The sequence below is a fragment of the Vulpes vulpes genome, chromosome 11 (assembly GCF_048418805.1).
Source record: "Vulpes vulpes isolate BD-2025 chromosome 11, VulVul3, whole genome shotgun sequence".
Classification (NCBI taxonomy): Eukaryota; Metazoa; Chordata; class Mammalia; order Carnivora; family Canidae; genus Vulpes; species Vulpes vulpes.
The window spans coordinates 29,223,883-29,243,301 of NC_132790.1; the positions used below are offsets into that span (position 1 = coordinate 29,223,883).

Here is a 19,419-nt window from a genome sequence, read left to right on the forward strand (position 1 = left end):
AGGTCTTATCTAAAACAAAAAGATACAAAAAAAGATTAAAGTAAAAGGCAGAGATAGGTATATAATCAAAAGATAACTGGCATCATTATATTAAAGCTGCTATTTGCTGATAATTATTTGTAAAATATTCAAGATAATCTACATATAATTTATTAAAATTGTTAGGTGAGCTTAATTAGTAAGGTTGTAAGATATATGAGTTAATAAATGTCAACTGCATTCCTGAGTATCAGCTATGTAGGGTTAGAAAATGAAATTTTATAAAACTACTGTCATTTACAATAACAAATATTAAATATCTAGGAATAACTAGCAGAAAATGTACAAAATCTCTATGCAGAAAACTATATAACAGTACTAAAATAATAGGGCTGTACCATGTTTATGGACTTGAACACTCAATACTGTAAAATGTCAAATGTAAAGTGTCATCAGAACTATACCATTAGGGCAGCCCAGGTGGCTCAGCGGTTGAGCGCCACCTTCATCCCAGGGCGAGATCCTGGAGATCCGGGATCGAGTCCCATGTCAGGCTCCTTGCATGGGGCCTGCTTCTCCCTCTGCCTGTGTCTCTGCCTCTCTCTCTCTCTCTCTCTCTCTCTGTGTCTCTCATAAATAAATAAATAAAATCTTAAAAAAAAAAAAAAGAACTATAGCATTAATGTAAATCTTTTTTTTTTAAACTTTCCAGTCTCCTTTTCATTTTATTTTATTTTTAAGATCTTATTTATTTATTCATGATAGAGAGAGAGAGAGAGAAAGAGGCAGAGACACAGGCAGAGAGAGAAGCAGGGTCCGTGCCGGGAGCCCAACGCAGGACTCCATCCCGGGACCCCAGGATCACACCCCGGGCCAAAGGTGGTGCTAAACCGCTGAGCCACCCAGGGATCTCCTCCTTTTCATTTTATTTTATTTTATTTTTAATTTTTTTTATTTATTTATTATAGTCACAGAGAGAGAGAGAGGCAGAGACATAGGCAGAGGGAGAGAAGCAGGCTCCATGCACCGGGAGCCTGACGTGGGATTTGATCCCGGGTCTCCAGGATCGCGCCCTGGGCCAAAGGCAGGCGCCAAACCGCTGCGCCACCCAGGGATCCCCGCATTAATGTAAATCTAATCAAAATCCTAACAGAAATTTTGTTTGGGGGCAAAATTTCACAAACTGATTTCAAATTCATAAAGAAATGAAAAGATCAAGAATGACTAAGATATTCTTTTTTTATGATTTTTATTTATTTATTCATGAGAGACACAGAGAGATAGGCAGAGGGAGAAGCAGACTTCCTGCAGGGAGTCCAATGCAAAATTCGATCCCAGGACCCCGGGATCATAACCTGAGTCCAAGGCAGACACCCAACCACTGAGCCACCCAGGCATCCCTAAGATATTCTTACAGAAAAGAAAAGTAAGTGAACTTGTCCTACCAGATGTCAAGATTTAATATAATGCTATGCTAAGACAGCATGGTACTGGCATAAGAATAGCCAAATAGACTACTGGAATAGAATAGAAAGACCTGAAATACCTATATACAGACGCTTCACTTGCCACAAAGGTGGTACTGCAGAACAAAGGAGAAAGGATATTCTTTTTTTTTTTTTAAAGCTTTCAGCTTTTTCTTTTTTAAGATTTTATTTATTTATCTGAGACACACACAGAGAGAGAGATAGAGAGAGGCAGAGACACAGGCAGAGGGAGAAGCAGGCTCCATGCAGGGAGCCTGAGGTGGGACTTGATCCCAGGACTCCAGGATCACACCCTGGGCTGCAGGCGGCGCTAAACCGCTGCGCTACCGGGGCTGCCTGAGAAAGGATATTCTTTTCAATAAATGGTGCTGGACATTTGAATTTCCATTTACACAAGCAACATACACACAAATTATCCCATGTGTGAAAAGCAAGTAAGCTTCTAGTAATAATGCAGCAAAATGTCTTCATGAGTTCAGGGTTGGCAAACCCTTCTTACGTCAGATAAGAAAAGTCCAAAAACAAATGAAAAGGTTGTCAAATTGAACTACGTTAAGAACTTCTTTTCATCAAAATACAACAGGAACTGTCAAATGAAAAAGATCAACAATTCCAATGTGGCAAATATGTGGAACTGGAATTCTCACAGTGCCAACAGCAGTGTAAATTGGTACTACCACTTTGAAAAAGTTGGCTCAGTAATTTCACTCCAGGGTATACAGAATACAGAAATGTAAGAAATGCATACCAAGAGACTTATACAAAATGTTCATGGCACTAGCCTGTAAGAGCTAAAAAGTGGAGACAGTCTAAATGTCCCTCAATAATGGAATGAATAAATTAGAGTATATCCATTCAATGAAATGTTATGCTTTGGTAAAAATGAACTATAGTGGGATCCCTGGGTGGCTCAGCAGTTTGGCGCCTGCCATTGGCCCAGGGTGTGATCCTGGAGACTCGGGATCAAGTCCCACGTTGGGCTCCGTGTGGAGCCTGCTTCTCCCTCTACCTGTGTCTCTGCCTCTCTCTCTGTGTCTCTCTCATAAATAAATAAATAAATAAAACCTTTTAAATAAATAGATAGATAGATAGATAGATAGATAGATAGATAGATAAAGAAAGAAAGAAAGAACTATAGCTACTGTCAACAATATGAATGAATACCAATATAAGTAGAATTCTGAGCAAAAGCCACACATAAAAAGATATACACTATATTCTCATATAATTTTCTAATTATATGAGGTTTTTTTAAAAAAGACAAAAATAAACTGTATTTAGAAGTGCAGGCTTGGGATCCCTGGGTGGCGCAGTGGTTTAGCGCCTGCCTTTGGCCCAGGGCGCAATCCTGGAGACCCGGGATTGAATCCCACGTCGGGCTCCCGGTGCATGGAGCCTGCTTCTCCCTCTGCCTGTGTCTCTGCCTCTCTCTCTCTCTCTCTCTCTCTCTGTGACTGTCATGAATAAAAAAAAAAGAAGTGCAGGCTTAATGGTAAGAAATAAAAGAAAGACAGTTATTACCCTGAAAGTCAGAACAGTGTAGGTCATCTTTTAGGAAAGATCTAAATCATTAGAGGGGATTTTGAGGAAGCTTACAAGAAGCTGATAATATTCCATTTCTTGACCTGGATGGTGGTTACACACAGTGTTCATAGTGTGTGATAGAGCAACAGCCTGAATGAGGTTTTTCTACATACTCTTCTTTATGTGTTATATTTCACAAAAAAAAGTTTGAAAAGTGTGGGTCCCCCGGTGGTTTGGTTAGTTAAGTGTCGAACTCCTGATTTTGGCTCAGGTCATGATCTCAGGGTTCTGAGATCAAGCCCTGCATCAGGCTCCACGGTATGCATGGAGCCTGCTTAAGATTCTTTCTCTCTCTGGGATCCCTGGGTGGCTCAGCGGTTTAGCGCCGCCTTCAGCCCAGGGCATGATCCTGGAGACCCGGGATCGAGTCCCATGTCAGGCTCCCTGAGTGGAGCCTGCTTCTCCCTCTGCCTGTGTCTCTGCCTCTCTCTCTCTCTGTGTCTCTCATGAATAAATAAATAAAATATTTTTTTAAAAAAAAGACGACTCATCTCAAGCATCACTACTACTTTAGTCCCCTAATCCCAAATCAAACTGATTACCCTCTTCTTTGAGGTAACATCATAACCTGTCCCAGATTTCACAGCACCTATAACACTATATTATTATCCATTTATTGTATATCTATCCAACTAGACTCAGGTTGGGGATCACATAATCATCTCTTATCTCCAACATCTCCACAAAGCCTGGCACAGAGTTAGAATACATGACATTTCAAGAAAATTAAAAAAACAAAAAAACAAAAAAACAAATGGGGCAGGCCGGGTGGCTCAGCGGTTTAGCACCGCCCTTGGTCCAGGGCATGATCCTGGAGACCCAGGATCAAGTCCCATGTCGGCCTCCCTGAGTGGAGCCTGCTTCTCCCTCTGCCTGTCTCTGCCTCTCTCTCTCTCTCTCTCTCTCTCTCTCTCTGTGTGTGTCTCTATTAATAAATAAATAAATAAATCTTTTTAAAAATCTCTTTAAAAAAATGAACAAATGAATAACTTTAGCTCTTGTTATCTATTTACTACATATATATGCATATATAATACATATATATTTTTTAAGATTTTATTTTTTTATTCATGAGAGACACAGAGAGAGGCAGAGACATAAGCAGAGGGAGAAGCAGGCTCCTCACAGGGACCCCGATGTGGGACCCGATCCCGGGACTCCAGGATCATGCCCTGAGCCAAAGGCAGACACTCAACCACTGAGCCACCCAGGCATCCCTATTTACTACATGTATTATTTGGTATATCAACTATACTGCTAGCCCCAAAAGGACAAGAAACATATCTCACAGTTCTACATCCTTCACAGCAACCAGCACAGTAATATAAATGAACCCCTCATGTAAAAGAAGTTCAGATACTGCTGCCTGACCACAAAAAAATTTGGAGGAGAGAAGCAGAAGCCCAAGCAGTCTATCTAAAATATGAGAGATCACATTGATGGATATAAGACGAAAGGATAAAAAATTGTACAGTTATCAATCTAGACCTGGATACATGGCATCTCCCCTCATTCCCTTTGGGGCTAGAATCTGCTAGACTAATGTAAGCAGCATGGCCTGGTTAAATAGTGTAGGATATGACATCGGAATGCCAGAGTTCAATTTTTCTTTTATTTTTTTTTTAATTTTTTAATTTATTTATGATAGTCACAGAGAGAGAGAGAGAGGCAGAGACACAGGTAGAGGGAGAAGCAGGCTCCATGCACTGGGAGCCCGATGTGGAATTCGATCCCGGGTCTCCAGGATAGCGCCCTGGGCCAAAGGCAGGTGCCAAACCGCTGCGCCACCCAGGGATCCCCAATTTTTCTTTTAGACATGATAATGGTATTGTGATTATGTCTTTTAAAATAGTATTGTTTAGAGATATAAATTGAAATCTATGAACAAAATGATATGGTCTCAGGGAGAATTTGGCAGAGAGGATAAGAGTGGAGGAAATGGAAACAGACTGCTGGATGGGAGGCATGAGAATAAAACAAGTTTGGCCATAAAGTGGTAACTGCTGAAAACTGGGTACTGGGTACACTAGAATTAATTAAACCATTCTCTCTACTTGTATATATATTTGAAATGTTTCATGACAACAAGTTAACCCTCCACCATTCAAATCCAGACCGTCCATTTACTTAGCTGGGTCACCTTGGAAACTAAACTGCTCCAAGCTTAGTTTCTTACCTGGATTACATAAATAACAATGATGTTGTCATCAGGATTAAAAAATATCACACATGGAAAGAGCTTTATAAATTCCAACAAGTTTGGGCAGCCCGGTGGCTCAGCAGTTTAGCACCACCTTCAGCCTAGGGAGTGATCCTGGAGACCAGGGATCAAGTCCCACTTCAGGCACCCTGCATGGAGCCTGCTTCTCCCTCTGCCTGTGTCTCTGCCTCTCTCTCCCTGTCTCTCCTGAAATAAATAAGTAAAATCTTAAAAAAAAAAAAAATAGATAAGTAGATATTGCTAAGAGGTAACTAAAAATAGATCACTAAGTGTCTAAAAACCTGAAAACAGAAACCCTGATGACATTCATGTAAAACATGAGAGATGCATTTATTAACCCCCTACAATGTTCCAGGAACCAAGCCACACGCTGGGACACAGACTAAACAGATTTGTAGTCTCTGAACTTAAGGGCTTAAAGTCTAAAGGAGAGAGACATACGGCAAACACTAGCAATACTAAGAGCTAACAGGACTGCCCAGTGCCCAGAAAAATTCCTGATATATAATAAGCATTTGTTAACTGAGTAACAAGTCTCATAAAAGCATACACTCACTCACTCAACAAATATTAATTTTACCACACACTGTTCTTGGTACTGCTGATTCATCAATTTATTGTATTTATTTTTAACGATTTTATTTATTTTTCAAAGATTTTATTTATTTGACAGAGATAGAACAAGTGCACAAGCAGCAGGAGTAGCACCGGGAGAGGGAGGAAAGGCTCCCCGCTGAGCAGGAAGCCCAACTCAGGGTTTGATCCCAGGGACCATGATTTGAGCCGAAGGCAGATGCTTAACCACCTGAGCTACCCAGCTGGGTACTGGGTACCCGGATTCATCAATTCAAAAAAATAAAAAAATCCCTGTTCAAGAGGCGCTTACATTATTGTATGGGGAAACAGACAAGGAACCAAATAAATGAGAAAATCATATAGAATATGAGAAAATGGGGACAGTGCCAAGGTGGCTCAGTTGGACTCTTGATTCATCAATTCAAAAAAACAAAAAAAATCCCTGTTCAAGAGGTGCTTACATTATTGTATGGGGAAACAGACAAGGAACCAAATAAATGAGAAAATCATATAGAATATGAGAAGATGGGGACAGTGCCAAGGTGGCTCAGTTGGACTCTTGATTTTAACTCAGGTCATGATTTCAGGGTTGTGAGATCAAGCCCCATATTGGGCTACAATGCTCAGCACGGAGTCTGCTTGAGGATTTTTCTCCCTCTCTCTCCCTCCCTCCTCCCACACACATGCTTGCTCTCTCAATTTAAAAAATATATATGAGAAGATAGTAAGTGCTATGGAGAAGACTAAATCAAGGAAGGGGGCTAGGAGGTTTTAGGGTAGAATAGGCAGTTTCAATTTTAAATATAGGGTTTAAAAAAAGGCCTTAATGATAAAGTGACATTTGAGCTGTGACTTGAACAAAGTGTAAAATGTAGACATATGAACACCTGAGGGAAATGTTCTAGGCAGAAGGAAACGTAAGTGGAAAGACTGAAAGAATATGCTTGACGGAGAAAGGTGGCAAACCAGATCACAGGGCAGTGGGAAGAAGACAGAGGGGTTCTAGCCTAGGGGAAAAGCATGTGAAACGACATGGATTTCTGAACAATCCACGACATCTTTGGGAAACTACAAGCATTTCTGATTAAGCTAGAACATTTTATATGTAAAGGAAAAGACCCTTTATGTCACACATAAACGATTTAAATAAACGATTTAAATAGTTTACAGAAATAAAAGAGACTGATGAGAAAACCTGATGGGAACACTTGAAGACATTACATGCACCCTGACAGATACATTATGAAATACAAATCATCATCTATAACATACTATTTAAAATTTCAAAAATATGCTTAACCTGAATCTAACAAAGCCTATACTGTATATCTAACTTTCCATTCCTTGTAAATGAAAGGGATAGAGGATCAAATTAACCCCCGAGGAAGTAAACACATTCAGAAAACAAGACATTTTATCAACAACTGACTGAATTTCTTTATACGGTCACCAAAATAATAAAAATTGTTCTAGATTAAAAAAAGACAAAATGTCATGTGTGAATAGTGTTTGCATTTTGATTTTAACAAATCAACTATAAAAAGATATTTGGGGAATAAGAGAAATCTGAATATGGACTAATTGTTAGAGGACATTAAGGAATTTTTAGTTTTATTTGATGTGGTTAAAGTGTTCTATTTTTTAAGTTTCTTATTGAACTATTTAGGGAAATATATGATACTTTTAAAAACTTAAGGAAAGCAAACAGAGGGAGAAAATTTGGCAAAATATTTGTTAAGTGTTGAATCCCAGAGACGGGTTATTTGGCTGTTCATTATAGTACTGTCTCAACTCTTTTATAGGCTTGAAAATTTTCATATTAAGTTTAAAACTTTGATTCATCTGTGATTCATACATTTGGAAATCATGTCTTCCCTTTTACTTCAGATTTTACTTACATAAACTGAAAAATAACACAACTCATGAATTTCATTTCTGCTTAAAGTATTTCCTGAAGTTTAATAAATCACAAATTGATGTTTTTTCTAACTCAGTAAAATACATGGAGAAATGCTGCTAAGGAAGGGAAAATAAGGTTAAAAAGAAGTGGGCTATCAAATTAGACACGAGGGCCTTGAATTAGGGCAATAAGACAGGATGACAGGATGACATTTCAGAGACAAATCTGGTTACAGAGGGTCAAGGCTGAAGTCCTCTTTTGTATTCCCACTGCACTCTACGTAACACAGGCAACACTACCCCCAGCAGTATGTTCACATCTGTCTCTGTATATGCTATATGGATACTCTCTACATCCACACAGAGACGCAGCAAGTTTCTGCAAACAGGATTTGGATCATTTTTTATCTCTATATCTGTATCTATAGTGCCCCACAGATGGAAGGCCCTCAATAAAAGAGTGCTGAATTAACACCTCCTTATTTATCTTGCAATACTAACCCATTTGGTAGACATGATACAATTCTTATACTCCCATCAGGTCCTCAAGACGTTCTTACCTTGTAATAATGTTCCAAGAGAATCCTGACTACTCCTTCCACACTTTCTGCTTCAACAGGCTTTCTGGCAAACTGGAGTAGATACTGCAAAGCATCTGCTGGGGAGGTAGCTTTACACAGATCTATGTGGAGTGCTGCAGATTTACTTGGTTTTGTCAATCGCAGTTTCTTGGTTGCAATTTCCTCCTGTTGTTGCTGCAAAGGAATAGGAAAGATAACACATGAAAATAGAGGCTCTGCCAATTTCACTTTGCCTCATTTCCTTATTCCAGATAATATATTTAACTGATAGACTTAACTTTAGGAAAAAGCAGTGTTATGAACTAGAAAATGGGCACTGGAGTGGAGGCAAGACTATGAGTCCCCATTTTGCTTTTCACTAGCTCCCACCACTTTGGACTAGTCATTTCATTTCTACAAGTCTCAATTTCTTTTTCTGTAAAATAGATCCACTAACATTTTGTTCTACCAATCTCTCAGGACTGTTGTAGCTTTTGGGTTAAAAGGACACATGAAATATCTGCTCCATTCTTTACTTAAAAAGAAATCTCGGGGCACCTGGGTGACTCAATCAGTTAAGAATCTGCCTTCGGTTCAGATCGTGATCTCAGGGTCCTGGGATTGAGCACCAAATCAGGCTCTCTGTTCAGCAGGGCATCTGCTTCTCCCTTTCCCTCTGCTCCTCTCCCCTGCTCAAGCTCTTTTCTCTCTCTCTCTCTCCCTCTCTCTCTCTCCCTCTCTTTCAAATAAATAAGATCTTTAAAATAATACATAAAAAAAAATCTTGATTCTATAAATATGTTCAGACTGTGCTGAGACACCTACCTGGCTCAGCTTTCCTTGTGAGAAAACTGGAACTGATGGAAACTATCTGTAGCTTACATTGAGTAAAAAGTCTTCTCCTTACTCCAAATGACTACCCAAACCATCCTGCCTTTATTAAAAGGATGATTGATTAGTATAAAAAAAATTTAAAAAATAGTCAACTTCCTTGCAAACTGTAGCCACTTAACAAATGTTTCCTGAATGATTGTTCAGCATTAGGACTGGTCTCTGAGTTCCAATTCTGCTGCTCTAAGTAAGTCATAATTCTTACTGTCATCATTTATAAAATGGGAATTATGACACTACTATCAGTCTTTCTCAGCTAGGGATCCTCATCTGAACCACAGGACACACAAAATTATGTAACTATTTTCTCAATTCTCTCAAGAATGGCTTATAACTAGAAACTTTCTAGATATATTCATTATTATAAGGAGTCCAAAAAGTTGACGTAAAAGGGAAACTGTCACTCCAAGGCTTAAGTCAGGCTCTGCTGGGTAGGTATTGAGCTCATCATAAAGACAACAAATGTTAAAATCAATAATTTTCCTTAACATTTGATGCATTGTTTTGATATCCTGAGCAATCACCTCTCATCAAATTTACAATACTACAAAAAAAAAATTACAATACTACAGAGAAAAGATTAGAATTATTCTAGTCAGGAACAAAGCAGAGCATGATATAAAGAGACCAAAGATTTTGAATTCAGAACTTGGGTTCAGTAACCACTTACTAGTGAGAGAAGGCCTATCCTTCTTCTATAAAAGGGAATACAATTCCTGTATGATACAGATATTTGAGAAGACTAAAGTATAATGTCTTTTTATGTGTACAAACACAATAAGCACTACATATAGTTCTCTCTCCCTCCTCTTCTTCATAGCAGAGGAAAAGATCAGATGCACTAAGATCCCATTTCATCACTCTATGGTAATGATTATGCAGAATGAAATGAAAAAATGAGCTCTTTTCTTAAAATCCTTACCCATTCCCATCCTTTTCTACACAAATTCAGTCTTCAGTGTTACTTGGGCTCCAATCAGGTCAAAATCTGAGAAAGATTTTCCATAAGAGTATGTGAGGGGAAAGACAAACTAATATCTGCTTAGTCAACCATCAATAACATTTTAGTGAGCCAAGACCTATGGTCATCCAGGGGGGATAGAGTAGTTTGACATGAGCTGGGGGCAAAGGTGGTGATAAATAGGTGACACATTAGAAGCCTGAGGACACGACATCCTGACTTTGTGTTTCTTAACATCCTGGCAAGGCTTCCAACACCCTGGAGCTGACAGACCAAGAGCCACAAGTATAGAACATGCAGCTTCCTCTTCAACCTCTGCCCCAGGGTAACCTAGCCAACACAATAAGACCCCTCTAGCTCCAATACAATAGCCATCTCTGGGCCTGCCCACTCTCCCTTCTTGAAAGGGTACTGTCCTTAGTAAACTGCTTTGTGCTTGCTACACTCTTTCTGTCTTTATTCAAGCTTGGATCCTCATATAAATCTTTGTGGGGAATCCAAGAACCAAGACCTCCATTTATACCACTCAGACTCTCCCACCCATAACAAAGGACACGGAGATGAACGAGGTATTATCTCTGTCCTTAAGGAGCCCAGACTGGTAAGGAGATATGTACACCATGTGAAATTAATAGAGAAAACTCACTAAAATCGAGTAAGGAGGATATAAGGGTGGGGGGCCTAGAAGGGAGAACAGTGCCACTCAATAATCAATTAGGGAAAGAACTGTGGTTTATAGATCACAAGAGAAAAATCATCAATTACAGGCCCCAAGGAGAAAGATGTACATTGCATCTCCTACAAGAAATCTACCACCGTTGCAAGTCAGCCAATAAGAAACTCTTATCACCCTAGACTTTCCCTTCAAAATAACCCCTCCCAACTTCCTCCTTCTCCATATTATAAAGGTCCTCTTTTTTGTTTGTTGGACTTGCTTGTGGTTTTGCCATGGCATGCATGCCCTGAATTGCACATTCTCTATTATTCCCAAATAATTACATTTTCGTTTCTAAAATAACTATTTTTAAGGTTAACAACTGTAATTATAGTAACACTAAGTGATAAGTACAAATAGATGAGTATAAACAGAATACTTGCCACAGAAGCAGTGGAGGAAGAGACGAAACTCTTGCTAATAAGGTTTTAGTTGGGTCTTGAAACAAAAATGCAAAAGTAAAAACACTGGAAAAAATGACATGCATTCCATGTAAAAGAGACAACAGGTACAAGAGTTTGGAGAAGTGTAAACACATGACATGCTCAAGGAAAAGTGAGTACTCTTGAGAAGTGGGAACAAAAGAACTATAGTTAGAAAGGAAATCACACTGCACGACAATGTGAATGTCCATGCCAGTGAACTGTACACTTAAAAATGTTTAAAATGGGGGAGCCTGGGTAGTCTGCTGGTTAAGCTTCCAACTCTTGATTTTGGCTCAAGTCATAATCTCAGAGTGGTGAGATCAAGCCCTGCATCAGGCTCCACACTGAGCGTGGAGCCTGCTAAAGATTCTCTCTTCCCCTCTTCCTCTGCCACTCTGCCTCTTATTCATTCTTGAGCTTTAAAAAGAAAAAAAAAAATTGTTTAAATGGCAAAATATGTATTTTACCATAATCACAAAGGAAAAAAAAAAGTGGGCAGGGGAAACAGCCCCAGAAAATTCCAGAAAGCAAATCACAGAAGAAGCTCTGTGAAACTAGAAAAACAGTCCTAAGGGGGCCCTGGATGGCTCAATTGGTGCAACATGCAACTCTTGAATTCCAGGTTGAGCTTGAGCCGGTGGGTGTAGAGATCGCTTAAAAATAAAAAGAAAAAAGAAAAGCCTTCCTGGACCTCGACTCATTCTAAAAGTTCAAGAAAACTAATTTCACATAAAATGGAGCAATTAGAAAATGTCAAGTCTAAATCTCAGTCACTTTTTAAGGAAAAAAAAAAAATAGGGCAGCCCAGGTGGCTCTGTGGTTTAGCACCGCCTTCAGCCTAGAGCCTGATCCTGGAGACCTGGGACCGAGTCCCACATGGGGCTCCCTGCATGGAACCTGCTTCTCCCTCTGCCTGTGTCTCTGCCTCTCTCTCTGTCTCTCTCTCTCTGTCTCTCATGAATGAATAAATAAAATCTAAAAAAAAGAAAAAAATAAGAAAAATAATAATAAATAAGCAGACTAACTTCCCTACAGTCAGTGGGAATATGCTACAAAAATGTGTCCACAAAACAGAAATGATAAGTGAAAAGAGACAGAAAAACTTGATTTGTCAATACACTCATCTCTGTATTACAATCACAGATATGCTTTTCTGTCTCTCCCATTAGTCTGCAAGCTCCTAAAGGACAGGGACCTTAATGTGTACCGGACTTTGTAGCAACACCTTTAGCTATACCTGATACACAGTAACCACTCACTCAACACTCTCGTTAAAGGAATGAATGAAATGTTTAAGGAGTTTCCTGCTGGATGGTCTAACTCCTGCTACACTAGAAGTCTAAGGATTTAGGGGCCACTCTATGGATCTAAGAATGCTTTTGATTACTAGCATCAATTGAGGGCTCGTCAGAAATGCAGATTATTGCCTACCTTCCCCCACCCCACTGAGTGGGGTAATCTACATTTTAACAAGATCACCAGACGATTTGCATAAAAAGTCTGAGAAGCAGGACACACGAGATAACCTGGAATCAACCTCTACTTTAGCAACATCTATGAGGCGACACATGGACAGTCACAGGTGTCAGGAGATCGAATCACCTGTCCTTAACTCTAACGGCGGAAAGTACAGCCCTGCTTCCTAAGTAAGCTGTTCCACAAATGGAAACCTCTGCCCCGATGCAGCCTGTGACAGCCCCCCCCCCCCCCCGCTTTGGCTGGGTCTGGAGGAAGTCTAGACTCCTCTTCCAACCCCTCAGGGTTCTACATAACCAACTTGTCCCTAGGCGCTTTTTGTTTTTGCAACAGGAGTTGGGAAGGGCTCCACCAGAAATGGGCTCTGGATCCTCGCATCCCTCCAGAAGCTTTTGAGCCACCATCTGTAGAACGAAGGTGCTAATGTAACCCGAGTAAGCTGAAATAACGGAGAGGACATCCCCGTAAATCGTACAGTGCTATCTGTTCCCTCTAATAGTTTTATTTTTTTAAGCGTCGGACCGCACAGACTAATGATGACAACAGCAGCTGCAAACGAACACGCCCCCTTAAGTGTACTTTCGGGAAGCCTATAAAGTAGTCCGCACTCAACCCAGGTTTCGCTGTCTGTTCTGGCAGAGTGTCTGGGGCGTGGATAACCTTCCCCGCCCCAGACCGGCCCAGAGACCTTCCCTTCCGTAATTTACCTGGACCACCTTAGTGAATTCCTCGTACACTCGTTTCTTTAGGTGAGCCGCCATGACTGCCCGCGGGCCCTCTCAGCTTCCGTACTCCACGAGGGAGGCGGAGGGGCGGCGGGTAGCGGAATCCGGAAAACCCGCCTCAGCCGGAGGAACTCGCCACAATCCCACAAGGCAGTGGGGTTCCGAGAAAGAGAGGCCTCTTCCTGCTGCTCCACTGCCCTTGCCCGCGGTGCAGCCGAATTTGTGCGCCTACGCCTCGTGCGCCGGCGGAACGAAAAGGAGGGCGCAGAGCGAGGAGGCGGGGCCTCTGGAGGGAAGAGAGACTGAAAGCGTACACGAGCCAATGGGAGCCTCCGGAAGCTCGCCGCAGCTCTCGGAGTGGGCGGGAGCGGAAGGGCGGGAGGAAGTACAGGGCAAAGGGCAGAGGCGGGACGGGCCGCGGCTGGAGGCAAAACCTGGGGCGGCCGGAGGCGTTTCCCTGGAGAGATCGGGGAGCGAGGCTGCGGCCGTCCCCGGGTGCTGCTTGTAGCCTTTTTCAGCTTTCTTTTCTTTTCCCTTCCCATTCAGTTGTTTGAAATCTACCTATCTGTATGGAATCAGCCCTTCCTCAGATAGGTAGGAAAGAGGGAAAAGAATCCGGAGGTCAAGGGTCAAGCACCAAAGTTGCAGACCAAGATTAGCGCTTAATGAACGGACTCTGGGGGCACCCGGGTGGCTCAGCGGTGGGGCGCCTGCCTTCGGCCCAGGGCGTGATCCTGGGGACCCGGGATCGAGTCCCACATCGGGCTCTCCACAGGGAGCCTGCTTCTCCCTCCGCCTGTGTTGTGTCTCAACTACAAATGCGCTCACACCGAACCGGACCAAGATGCAGTGACAGTTAATGAAATAACGCAGAAGCATTTGGCAGACTAAAGTGTGTTTCCCGTGTTAGTGAAACCCGAGGTTGAGTTTCACCTCCGTCATTAAGCTTTAGCCCTTCATTGTTTACTTCTTGCAAAAGCATGATGCTGTGGTAGGTACAGAAGACCCCAAGACACATAATTTGCTTTAGTCTCAGGGTCCTACAGTGTAACTGGGAAGAGACACCCAAACATAGCTAAGAGGTCAAGTATCCTTAGATAACAGGAATGTGATCAAACAGACCTATGAGCTTCCTCCGGATGGGGCAGGGGTAGAATAACGATCCCAAAATATGCCATTTGGTATGTGGATTATTTCTAGCTGAAGATAATCAAGGCGTAATAGATTCAGGAAGAGCTGTTTACCTTCCCCTTAACTTGCTAAAAGAATTTAGAGGACCTGTACCAGGAGAACACTAGCACCAAAGGTAATGTATTCTCAGATTTAATCTGCATAGTACAGCAAACATTTGTTCACCAAACATTTGCTCTTCTCATCTTTCTATGAATTGTCTTTCTCAGCGTTGGGAAGCCACAGGCCTCTTCTTTTCCCAAGCTCAGGATGACGTATAAACCTCAACTGCCTGTCTTTGGGCCTCATGTCTTTCGGGCTCCTGTACACATGAAACTTGTTTTTCTCCTGTTAATCAGTCTTATATCAATTTAATTATTAAACCAGCCAAAGAAACTAGAAGGGAAGAAAAGATTTCCATTTCTTTTTTTTTTTTTTTTTTTATTTATGATAGTCATAGAGAGAGAGAGAGGGGCAGAGACACAGGCAGAGGGAGAAGCAGGCTCCATGCACCGGGAGCCCGACGTGGGACTCGATCCTGGTTCTCCAGGATCGTGCCCTGGGCCAAAGGCAGGCGCCAAACCGCTGCACCACCCAGAGATCCCAAGTTTTCCATTTCTACAATGCCTCATGGAAATACAGAGGAAACAATTTTTGCTCTGGCTTTAAAAATAGTGTGTTTTGGGGGATCCCTGGGTGGCTCAGTGGTTTAGTGCCTGCCTTCAGCCCAGAGCATGATCCTGGAGACCCGGGATCGAGTCCCACATCAGGCTCCCTGCGTGGAGCCTGCTTGTCCCTCTGCCTGTGTCTCTGCTTCTCTCTGTATGTCTATCATAAATAAATAAATAAATAAATAAATAAATAAATCTTAAAAAAAAATAGTGTGTTTTTGTTTGTTTGTCTATTTGTTTTGAGAGAGAGTTAGAGTGCCAGCAGGTGAGGGGGTAGGAGCATGGGAGGGAGGGACAGAAGGAGAGGGAGAAAGAATCCCAAGCAAGCTCCATGCCCAGTGCAGTCAGACATGTGGCTTGATCTCAAGACCCTGAGATCACGACCTGAACAGAAATCAAGAGTTGGGCACTTAACCAGCGAAGCCACCTAGGTGCCCTCAAAATAGTGAATTTTCAGGAAAGACACTTTCCAGATCACAGAGACTACGACATAAACAAATGTGTCAAACCAAATGAAAAGCACAAACAGTACCTTCAGTAAATGTTAGCAGCTACTACTATCATTACCATATTCTATCAAATCTAAACTGCCAGCAATTGTAAAACAAATCATCGTTTTATGTAACACTTAAAAAATTACAAAAACATTTACAAAATTAGGAGAATTGAAAAAATAAGATTTAAGAAAAAATACTAAAAACCAGTGGTTTATTATTGCTTCGATTTGTTATGCATGTTTACTGGAAGAGTTCTTTTAAACTTACTTACAGGGATGCCTGGGTGGCTCAGTGGTTAAGCGCCTGCCTTCAGCCCAGGGCATGATCCTAGAGTTCTGGAATCAAGTCCCACATCCGGCTTCCTGCATGGAGCCTGCTTCTCCCTCTGCCTGTCTCTGCCTCTCTCTCTGTGTGTCTCTCATGAATAAATAAATAAAATCTTTAAAAATAATAAATAAATAAACTTACTTACACATAGATTTGTATCTTGTGTCATACTACTGTGTTTCCATGCCTTTCTGTGCCTATTAAAACTTTTCATTTCAATGCAAATTATAAGGTAATCTCTTTGAAGATTCATTAAATGGCAATCAAAGATAAGAGATATAGAGCTCAAGGGAAGCGATGGCAACATGAACTGCTATGATCCAATCTACACATGAACAATTGGCCAACAACAATCTTAAAATGTGTGCTTATTTCAGAGACGTTAAAAGTGCATCAATTATAAAACATACTAATATCGTTATTACATATGGCACAAGAAGTTTGGTACACTTAGAAAATGAAAGAAAATTCATAGGGCGCCTGGATTGCTCAGTTGGTCAAGCATTTCCCTTTGGCTCAGGTCATGATCTCAGGGTCCTGGGATCAAGCCCTCCCCCCCTCCCCCATCAGTTGGGCTCCCTGCTCTCCCTCTCCCTCTGCCTCTCCCCTGGTCTGTGCTCTCTCTCAAATAAATTTTCAAAAACGAAAGAAAATTCAGTTTATATTGAGAGTAAACTGCATACAGGGAGAAACTGGGGCTGGACTGGTATAGGAACAAGAACATTCCACATTCTTTAATGTTGAAGTGAAAAACTGTCTTTATTGAATTGGTGATATTTTCATTTGACCTTCATCATTGCACATAGGAATAGAATGGGGCACCCCAGTGAATCCCTTGAGCTTCAGAGTCTTCCCTGTCCCTATTGCATAACAGCAACCCAATTTCCAAGGGCTGCTCACTCAGAATGGTATAGTAACCCCTTCTCTGCCTGTTGGCTCAAAAAGAGCTCCAAATGACCAGGGGCAGTCTCATTACATGTTATAATGTAATGAACAATGACAGTGTTCTTTAGTGGAGCTGTTCTTCCCTTGGGAACCAAATACTCCAAACTCTGAGCACATAAATGACTTATTAGGTATACAGATTATAAGAATCACTCCTACCTCCTGACCCTAGTCCCCATACCTATATATTCTAACTGTGAGAGAGACAGCAGTATTTTTTAGCTATTGGTCTAAAGTATATAGCACAAATCTGTAAGACAGCACCCAAAACTCACAATGTGTTGTCTCTCGGCCAGCCCTATAAGTGAGTCTGCAAAAGGTCATACACTGTTTTTATCATAGCAGCTACCTTGGAGTGAAGGGGTACCTAGCAAGACCAAGAGTTTCTTTGCTATAATTCTTTCATCATAAAATAAGCTCTTTAGGAAGTGCCTGGGTGACTCAGTCAGTTAAGCATCCGACTCTTGGGTTTGGTTCAGGTCATGATCTCAGGGTCGTGAGACTGAACCCCATGTGGGACTCGATGCACAGCACAGAGTCTGCTTGAAGTTCTTTCCCTCTACCCCTTCCCCTACTTGCACGCATGCGTGCACACTCTCTCTCTCTAAAAATAAATAAATATTTTTAAAAATAAACTCCTTAATCCAAAGCGATGTATGAAATACTATGAAAATGCATAAGGGCATAAGGTATCCATGCATAGCAGGGCTGAGAAAAACACTGCAGTTAGGTGTATTAGTCAGGACTTTTCAGGGCAACAGAACCACAGAGATAGATAGATAGATGATACATATTAAGCTACTATAACGGAATACTATAGACCAAGCAGCTTATAAACAACAGACATTTATTTTTCACAGTTCTGGAGGCTGGGAAGTCCAAGATCAAGGGACAGAGAGATTTACTGTCAAGCAACAGTGCATTTCCTAGTTCATAGACAGCTGCCTTCTCACTATCCTCATGTGGCAGAAGAGGCAAGGGAGCTCTCTAGGGTCTCTTAATCTCACTCATTAGGATACTACCTTATGGTCTAGTTACCTCTCAAAGACCCCACCTTTGTATCAACCATGATTTTGAGGGTTAGGACTTCACATGAATTTGGGGTGGGGACACACAAACCCAGTCTATAGCGTTATGAAAGCCAAATATGAATCTGGAATATGTATCTATTCCTATGAGTTAAGTCACCTCTCCCTCCCTGATGGAAAGGATCCTGTGTGTGGTAGAAAGATTACAAAAAAGGTCCCGATACTCCCCCCTCTCTGGACATATGCCCCTTGAAATGCAGCTTTGAAGCTGCTACCATTAAGAGATAAAATTGTGTCTCTCTCCTTTAAACTGGGCTGACTTTGGGGAGATCCCTGGGTTGCTCAGTGGTTTAGCGCCTACCTTCGGCCCAGGGCATGATCCTGGAGTCCCGGGATCGAGTTCCGCATCAGGCTCCCTCCATGGAGTCTGCTTCTCTCTCTGCCTCTCTCTCTCTCCATATCTCATGAATAAATAAATTTTTTTTAAATCTTAAAAAAAAAATTGGGCTGGCCTTGTGACTGGCCCACAGAAAGTAGCGGAAGTGACAGTGCAACAGTTTTTGTCCAGACCTTTTGTTTGCTTGTGGAACCCTACCATTGCTATGAGGATAATTCCAACCTAGTCTACAGCTATTGTGTGACCAGATGGAACAAGCCAAGTTGACCTAGCTGAGGCCATCTTAGACCAATCCACCCCAGCTGATCCACCATCTGACCACAGATGCATGAGGGAGCCCAACCAAGACCACAAGAATTGCCCTGTCTGTAATTCTGTGAAAAATAATTAATGATTATAGCCTCAAGGTATTAAATTTGGGGGTTAAGAAGTTGTCATGTGGTCAGACACTCCCTAATATGTTGATTTGGGATACTTCCATAGGTTCAGCTAGTAAGGAAATAAGCACAAATGGATTTAGATAGTTTATTGTTCACAGCATAGCAGGTGGCATGAACCTCATGTTTTCATTGGTTCCCTTTGTCCCCCAAGCACCATGGAGGTGATGCAGGTAAATGCTATGCACAAAATAGATCTGTAACACAGATGAAGAACACTGAGCATAGGAAACCTTCAATCTTAAAAGAGGAATGCTAGCAAACTTGCCTTGTGGAGACTTCATTATACTGGTCAGGATATAAATCTGCCTTCCAACACAGTGGGAGACATTCTTTTTAAAAATATTTAATTTATTTATTTGAAAGAGAAAGAGACAGAGCTTGAGCAGGGGGAGAAGGAGAAACAGACTCCTCACTGAGCAGAGAGTCGGAAGCGGGACCTCATCCC

General features: G+C 41.5%; 1 protein-coding gene across 7 annotated transcripts in view; it reads right to left on the reverse strand.

Moving 5' to 3' along the window:
- The window catches only part of INTS4 (integrator complex subunit 4), a 110,982-nt gene extending 96,895 nt beyond the window's left edge, over positions 1 to 14,087 (reverse strand). For 3 of the 7 annotated variants that reach the window (XM_072725990.1, XM_072725991.1, XM_072725989.1), the window contains exons 1-2: positions 13,482 to 14,087; positions 8,307 to 8,501 (exon numbers count right to left, since the gene is read on the reverse strand). In XM_072725990.1, coding sequence (XP_072582091.1) covers positions 8,307 to 8,501; positions 13,482 to 13,535 — 249 coding nt within the window. In that variant the 5' untranslated portion in view covers positions 13,536 to 14,087. Of the gene's footprint in view, positions 1 to 8,306; positions 8,502 to 10,119; positions 10,181 to 13,481 lie in introns of those variants that run through there. The other 4 variants (XM_072725995.1, XM_072725994.1, XM_072725993.1 and 1 more) reach the window with 2 other exon arrangements.
- Positions 14,088 to 19,419: the final 5,332 nt, after the last annotated feature.